Consider the following 8754-nt stretch of genomic DNA (forward strand, 5'->3'; position numbering starts at 1 on the left):
TTTAGTCAAAAGTCATAAAATGCTATTTCACCAGTTCAGTCTCATGTACTTAATCTATCTTCTGTTGTGGTTCAATCTTCCCGATTAAATTCTGGGATAGAATATTCAACTCCAGGCTTGACCATTTTCTTCGATTTTTGAACTCTTATTTCTGTGTGTCTGCATTTAACTTTCCTGATAAAGCACTCGCTTGAGAACTTTGTGGAGATCTGGTATGGTGCTGGTAAATTCTCTCAGGTTTCGTTTATCTGAGAAAGTTCTTGTCTTTTCTTCCCATATGAAGGATAATCTTGCCAGGTACAGTATTCTCGGTTGAAATTGGTTTCCCCTTAACACTTTGGATAGAGTTTCCCATTCTTTCCTCGCTCACATTGTTTCTGATGAGAGGTCTGATGTTAGCCTGATGAGATATCCTTTGTAGGTAACTTGCTGTTCCTCTCTTACCAATCTTAGTATATTGTCTTTGTCTGTGGTTCTGGTTAATCTGGCTATAATGTGTCTTGGAGAAGATCTGGGGTTGATTCTATTTGGGGTCCTTTGTATTTCTTGGTACTGGATCTTTAAATGCCTCTCTAGGTTTGGAAAGTTTGCTTGCAGGATTTCATGGAATAGATGATCAGTGCCCTTATGAGTCTCTTCCCCTTCTGGGATACCATTTATCTGGATATTTGGATGTTTGATGGTATCTAGTTTTTCTCGTATATTTTCATTTTTGGGCAATTTTCTCAGTCTTCGTGGTGGATTTTTCTAGGCCAGCAATTTTCTCTTCTACGTCTGAGATTCTATTTTCTGTATGATCTAGTCAGCTTTTAATACTTTCAAGGGAGATTTTGACTTCTTATATGATAGCCTTCATCTCTAACAGGTCCATTTGATTCTTTTTTAAAGTGTGTAATTCCTCTCTTAGATATTGCAAGAATTTCCTCACCTCCTGGAACTCATCATCTCCTTTCTCTTCCACAGTTCATTGTCTCTCTTCCATCTCTGTTAGTTTCGCATTATGAATATTCTAAATTCTTTATCAGACATTTCCATGATTTCCATTGAACTGTCCGTGGATGAAGAGGAGTTATTCTTTTCCCTTAGAAGAGAGGTATTTTCTTGTTTTCCCATATTTCTTGTGGCACTGTGGTGATTTCTAATCATCTCATGGATGGCGTGTTTCCTCTTAAACTTCAAGTTCAATATGAGCGTTCAGAAGCATGCAGAAAGAGGTGATCTGGAATCTCTTTGCTGTTGCATTTTGATCCCTCTGCACAACAGATTCAGTAGATATTAAGGAATGTGTTAACCCTGATAGTATTTGGATGTTTGGCTATAGCTTTCCTTAGATCCATCTAAGAAGCACAGTGAATGGAGATTGAGGAGCAGAGAGATGAGAAAAAATAAAAAGAAAAGGAAATAGAAAAAACAACAACAACAAAGAAAGAGAAAGAAGGGGAAAAAATACTATTATTTAAAAAAAATACTTTACCTTAAAAAATTTTTAAAAGGAAAAATTACAAAAAAATGAGAAGACAGAGGCAGAGACAGAGAAGGCTTGAGGGGCTTCCTACCACTCAAGATTGTGTGGGCTGGAGGCTGGATTATCAGAAAATCTTCATTTCTCTTTTTTCCCTGAAATCACTAGTTCTCAGGAGCCATCAGCATACATAACTTTCATTAACACATCTTATACATACTGTATAAAATTAAATATGCTTATGTTCTAGTTTACTATACTTTTGTTTCTGAGTTCATCTTGAGTTTGTAAAAATAACTTATGATTATGAAAATTTAAAGGGTAATTGAAAAGGGATTGTTTTTACTTTTTTTTTTTTTTCTTCAGGTTTTTGCCATAGTGTGCAAAGAGAGTGACAGGGTAAGGGAAAGTGAGAAATCCCCCATGCCATGGAGGATGGCTACACCACAGTCCCTTCTCCTCCATTCTCCTCTTGGGATTTTAGGTACACACTCACATTTGCCTGGCATGTTTTTTAAGCTTCCAGGTCCAAAACTCAAACTATGCTAGACCATGTGGGAGTCTAGCGCCTTAACCACCACACCACCTGTCGTCCCTGAGAAACATTCTTGATCCTCCCCAACACCTTTTGCCATTACTTGTATTCCCAGAGCTCCTATATCTTCAAGTTCTCACTCTCTATTGGCTGTTTCTTTAGGAAAGACTAGATCATGTGTGTGGCCTATCCTCAAAAATATCTTAACTCATTGTTTCCTTTTAGCTGTTATCCTTTTTGTTTTTGTCTTTTTTGTTTTATGAACTAGAGAGATATTTTTGATAGGTTCTCACCACACAATAATCCTCTTTCCCAAGCCTTCTGGTTAGCTAGGACTGTACCTACAAATTATGGCATGTGCTCATCCATTTGGGTTGGACCAGGAGTAGGAGCATCTTTTTTTTTTTTTTTTGAGAGGTTTTCGCTATAGGGTGCCTACGCTCACCAGACAGACACAGACAGAAAGCGAGAAATCAGCCCCCAGGGGGGATGGTCATGCCGCAATCCCTTCTCCTCCATTCTCCTCTCGGGATCTTGGGCACGCACGCACATGCGCCTGGCGTGAGTTCTAAGCCACCAGGTCCAGGACACGAACCGCGGTCGACTACGTGGGAATCAGCGACATAGCCATTACGCTAACTGCTGGTTCCTCAGGAGTAGGAGCATCTTAGCATGGGTCACTGTGACTGAACCCTGTTAGCACTTTCTTAGTTCCAATCTCTTCTTTTTTTTTCCATTTATTTTTTGGAGACGTTTTTGGTATAGGGCACATGCGCTTGCCAGAAACAGAGACAGACAGATAGAAAGCAAGAAATCACCTTTCAGGGGGATGACCATACCGTAATCCCTTCTCCTCCATTCTCCTCTCGGGATCTTGGGTGCATATGCACATGCACCCAGCGTGAGCGTGAGTTTAAGCCACTGGGTCCGGGATTCAAACCTTGGTTGACTGCGTGGTAGTCCAGCAATGTAGCCCTTATGCCATCTGCTGGTCCCAGTTCCGATCTCTGTTAAGTCTTGTAAAAGTAGTCGAAAGCTTACTAAATTTCCTCATCCCAATTTTATTCAATACATTTTCCACAAATGGCTCTTTTTTTTTTTTTTTTTTTTGCTATAGGGTGCATGCGCTCGCCAGACAGAGAGAGACAGAGAGACAGAAAGTGAGAAATCCCCCCCCCCAGGGGGGATGGCCACACCGCAATCCCTTCTCCTCTCAATCCCACTCTCGGGATCTTAGGCACGCACGCACACGTGCCCAGCGTGAGTTTTTAGCCACTGGGTCCGGGACGTGAACTGTGGTGACTATGTGAAAGTCCTGCGACATAGCCATTACGCTAACTGCTGGTCCCCACAAATAGCTCTTGAAATCATCATTGTTAAGGTCATTGATCATCTCATTGTCAGAAACCATGGACCTCTTCAGGACTTTACTTCTATCTATTTGATAATTTATACTTTTTGTCCTCTAAAATTTCATAAAAATTATTTTCTTCCTTTGAATTTGTGATACCACTCCCTCTGGTTCTCTTTTCCTTTCATCTTTCTCTTTATCCCTTCATAGTTATGTTTGTGTACTGTGCTTCTTTACCTATTGAAGTATTGGATGGCCCAGGATTTGGGGTTTGGCCTTTTATTCCTTTCAGTCTATACCTTCTCCCTCATCTCTTCCAATTTTGCTTAGTTTTACAGTCTACGTAATATGTATTGACCCAGATCTGTATTTTTGTCCTTACCCTGTCCACATGCACTTCAAATTTAACGTATCCAAAACAGAACTCATGACTTCTCCTTGGCAACACCATTTTATTCTGTCCTCGAGCGTCATTTCCCTTGAGCCTATAGAATAGCTCTTAATATTTCTTAATACTGTGAGTCTGAGGGTAATAAATTACCTATCTTTTCCATTATCTGAAACTGTCTTTATTACATCTTCATTATTGAAGGAGTTGTTTTTTTTTTGTGTGTGGGGGAGAGGTTTTTCCTATAGGGTGCATGCACTCGCCAGAGAGACAGAAAGCAAGAAATCACCCCCAGGGGAGATGGCCATACCTCAATCCATTCTCCTCTCAGGATCTTAGGCACGCGCACACACGCCCAGCATGAGTTTAAGCCACCAGGACCTAGACTCAAACCACAGTTGACTACATGGGAGTCCAGCGACATAACCATTACGCCAACTGCTGGTCCCTTGAAGGGTATTTTTGTTGGATATAAAATTCTGAGTCGACAGCATTTTTTCTTTCATAACTTGAAGAAGAAGTTCCACTGTTTTTCATGGTTTCTGTTGTGTGGCCATTCAAATAACTTCCATCTGTATAATGTGTCATTTTATGTAAATGGGTTTTATTCAATCTTCATTATTGAAGGGGTTGTTTTTTTTTTGTGTGTGGGGGAGAGGTTTTTCCTATAGGGTGCATGCACTCGCCAGAGAGACAGAAAGCAAGAAATCACCCCCAGGGGAGATGGCCATACCTCAATCCATTCTCCTCTCAGGATCTTAGGCACGCGCACACACGCCCAGCATGAGTTTAAGCCACCAGGACCTAGACTCAAACCACAGTTGACTACATGGGAGTCCAGCGACATAACCATTACGCCAACTGCTGGTCCCTTGAAGGGTATTTTTGTTGGATATAAAATTCTGAGTCGACAGCATTTTTTCTTTCATAACTTGAAGAAGAAGTTCCACTGTTTTTCATGGTTTCTGTTGTGTGGCCATTCAAATAACTTCCATCTGTATAATGTGTCATTTTTCCAGGCTGCTTTCAGGATTTTCTGTGTTTGGTTTTCAGGTTTGACTGTAGTTTATCTAGTCAAAATTTCCTTAAAAGTTATCCTGTTAGAGGCTTGCTGAGCTTTTCGAATACATAAATTTATGTTTCAATATATCGGGAAGTTTTCTGTCATTTTTTAAATACTTTTAAAACTCATTCTTTTTTTTTCCCTTTGCCCATCTTCTAGAACTTTAGTTACTTATATATTTGATGTTTTGAAATTGTGCTATGAATACTTGAGGCTCTATTCATTTTTTCAGTTTCTTAAATTCCTGATATAATTAACACATAAAACTTACCCATTTGAAGAGTACATTTTATTGATTTTTATTTTAATTAAGCATAGAGATGGCAGCTATCAGTACAGTGTGAGTCTGAAACATTTTCACCAGCCCAAGAAGACTCTTGAATTCATTAACAGAACTCTCCTGACTCATGCCCCTACCAGGCCTATACAACTACTATGCTACTTTTTATCTATACAGGTTTGCATATTCTACAGTCAAATAAATGGAATGACGCAGTATGTGGTTTTCTGTGACTGGCTTTTTTTACTTAGCATAACATTCAATCTATTGTTCTCTCTTTCAAATTGAATGATTTCTGTTAATCTCTCTTTAAGTTTGCTGAATTTACCTGTTCTCTCCATTCTGCTCTTAAGCCTATCCAGTGAATTTATCATTTTTAATATTGTTTTTCAGTTCTAAAATTTTCATTTGCTTTTTTTTTTTTTTTTTTTTGGAGAGGTTTTTGCTATAGGGCGCGTGCGCTCGCCAGACAGAGAGAGACAGAGAGATAGAAAGCAGGAAATCACCCCCCAGGGGGGATGGCCACGCCGCAATACCTTCTCCTCCATTCTCCTCTTGGGATCTTGGGCACGCATGCACACGTGCCCGGCGTGAGTTTAAGCCACCGGGTCCAGGACTCGAACCGCGGTCGACTACGTGGGAGTCCAGCGACATAGCCATTACGCTAACTGCTGGTCCGTCATTTGCTTTTTATAAGTTCTGTTTCTCTCCTGGGATTTACCATCTTTTCATTGGTTGCAAATGTATATTCCTTTACTTCCTTGGCATAATTATATCTGCTATACCACCTTTCTCTATAAATTGTATCTTAGTTGTCTTCCATTGATTTATTTTCTCTTGAGAATAACTCATTTTCCTGGCTTTTTGTATGCCAAGTAATTTTATATCCTAGGCATTATTAGTGGTATGTTGGATTGTGAATTCTGTTATATTGTTTGGGATATAGTTGATATTTTTGTTTTGACACTCAGTTAACTCAAATTGCAAACTGTCACACCTACGGAAGGGCACTATGTCATATCTCAATTTGTTTCTTTAGTTTAAGCCTCAGTTGCAAGCTGCTCTCAGTTTTTTTCTTTCACATATGTTTCAGGGGTCAGCCAGAGACTTGGACAGAGGTTATTTGTGTGTCTGTTTGTTTAATAATTATTTTTTGTTTTTGTTTATTTCTTAATTATAAATGATCTTTTCTGTGACTTTTCTCACCTGCAAAATGGGGAGAATAATACCTACCTAATAAGGCTCATAAGAAGGGTTGAGATCATTTGTATAAAACACATAGGCTAGTATCTAGCACTTAGAATAGCAGGCATTCAATATATTTTGGGTATTGCTTATTTATCATTCTTACTGTAACTTTATTATATCAAATATGTGGTTTTAAGATAGCTTACAGAGAGGAATTCTTTGGTACAATTTTTGTTCAATGTAGTCAAGTTTGACTCTTCATAATCTTTTTCCATCACAGTCACTTTTTCTATTTGTTGTTGAGCTATATACTTAAAAAATATTAGTCTCTAGTGCCAAATACAATACCTAGCACATACTAGATACTCTAGGAAATTTGAACTCAATGTTTCATTAACTGATTTTTTTAACGTCTTGATAAACTTTTTCCACAGCTGTATTCTGTACAGGTGGAAGAGATGGCAACATCATGGTCTGGGACACAAGGTGTAACAAAAAAGGTAGTCTAATTCTGTTGTAATTTTGATCTGTGTAGGGGTCACCTCATACTTATTTGAATGAAAGTGTTAGTGATTTCATCTGGTTGCCACCAGGGGGCACATGTGTTTATATTCCTCCTTTGCTTCTCACTATTCCAGTTCTTAGCGTCATAGTGATTGTGACAAATATTACCTTCACATTTTTACCTCATATTGTCTTCTGAATTATAACACCATTTACACAAATTCTTGATGGGATGAAAATTATTGGTGTATAGGCTCACTGGCCAGTTTTTCTTCTATTTTAATTAAAAGTGTTTTTTAGTTTTACAGGGTAGCCTCAAAGCCTAGTCATTCATTGAGGAGGCCCAATCCCACAATGGCCAACCATGGGTCAAGTCTCAGCCTAGTGACTTGAGAAACATGCCAGATGCATGTGCATGTATGCCAAAAGTCTCAATGGAAAGAAGAAATGGAGAAGAGATAATCAGGATTCCCATGCCCCATTGGGGATTATTTTCTTCCTCTCCCCCCCTTTCTGCCAGCAGAGGCACCCTATGGCAATTAAAAAAAAATTATATTAAATGAAATATAAGCTCATATTGTTCCGTCGTGCCATTAAGCAGAAAGTGATGATCTGCGCCCATTTATTTTTAGTTATTTAATTAAATTTTTAATAGATTGTTTCTAGAGCAGTTTAGGTTCACAACAGAATTGAACAGAAAGTAGAGTCCCTGTAAACCTCCCTACCCCCACATATCACAGCCTCACCCATTATCAACATTGTGCATGTGATTGGTACATATTGAGTTGTTGGACAAAGCATTTTTTGTGTGAAAATGCATCATGACTTTTATGACCACCCAGTATTTTCCATCAATAACCCTGCATTCATGCATCATTATCACCCAAAGTTTACTGTTTACATCAAGGTTCACTGTTGATGTTATTCATTCTGTGAATATCAACAAATTTAATGGCACGTGCCTAACTTTGAATGGTGTCACTGCCCTAAAATCCTCCGCTGTTCTTTCCTACATCCACTGAGCCCTGGCAGGCACTGATCTTTTTGCTGTCTCCATGGTTTTGCCTTTTTCAAAATGTGTTGTAGTTGGAGTCATATATAATATTGGGTTGTCGGAAAAGTCACGACACATTTTTCTGTGAAGGACCCAATGGTATGTGGCCTTTTCAGATTGGCTTCTTTGACTTAGTAATATGCATTTAAGTTTCCTCATATCTTTTTGTGACTTGATAGCTCATTTCTTTATAGTGATGAATGATATTCCATTATCTGGATATACCACAGTTTGTTTATGCATTCATCTGCTGAAGAACATTTCGGTTGCTTCCAAGTTTTGGCAATGATGAATTTAGCTGCTATAAACATCTTTGTGCTTACTTCCTGTTTATACATTATTATCTCTGCATAGGAGATACAGCACAGCTGACTGTTAGTTTCTAATTTCACTAATTCGGTCAAAAATTACTTAATTTACAGATGCATTCAGCATGAGATCAATGTTCCGAAACTTAAACTCATTTCCTCAAAATATCTTTCAGATGGGTTTTATAGGCAAGTGAATCAAATCAGTGGTGCTCACAATACCTCAGATAAGCAAACCCCTTCAAAGCCCAAGAAGAAACAGAATTCAAAAGGACTTGCTCCTTCTGTGGTAAGGTTTTACCAATGTATAGGTGTGTAGATTCTAACAGAATAGAGTAGAATCTCATTTTAGGGAATAGTTTGGCATAAAAAGGGAGCTATAGATTAGGTGAAAAAGACTCTGCATTTCCTTTGATATCAGTGACTTATTGCTTATTCAGTTCCTACATTAATTGTTCTCAAACTCTAGTGTGCATGAGCATCATCTGGGGAACATGTTAAAAATTCAGCTTTCACGGGAACCAGCAGTTAGCGTAATGGCTATGTCGCTGGACTCCCACGTAGTCGACCGCGGTTCATGTCCTGGACCCGGTGGCTTAAAACTCACGCCGGGCGCGTGTG

At 38.9% G+C, this 8754-nt stretch overlaps 1 protein-coding gene across 4 annotated transcripts in view; it reads left to right on the forward strand.

Annotated features, from left to right (window-relative positions):
• The window catches only part of DTL (denticleless E3 ubiquitin protein ligase adapter), a 58376-nt gene that overhangs the window by 8742 nt on the left and 40880 nt on the right, over nt 1-8754 (forward strand). For all 4 annotated transcript variants that reach the window (XM_006163707.3, XM_006163705.3, XM_006163706.3 and 1 more), the window contains exons 6-7: nt 6702-6767; nt 8310-8422. In XM_006163707.3, the coding sequence (XP_006163769.1) occupies nt 6702-6767; nt 8310-8422 (179 nt within the window). The remainder of the gene's footprint in view (nt 1-6701; nt 6768-8309; nt 8423-8754) is intronic.

Source organism: Tupaia chinensis, unplaced genomic scaffold, assembly GCF_000334495.1.
Source record: "Tupaia chinensis unplaced genomic scaffold, TupChi_1.0 Scaffold142846_1, whole genome shotgun sequence".
Taxonomy (NCBI): Eukaryota; Metazoa; Chordata; class Mammalia; order Scandentia; family Tupaiidae; genus Tupaia; species Tupaia belangeri.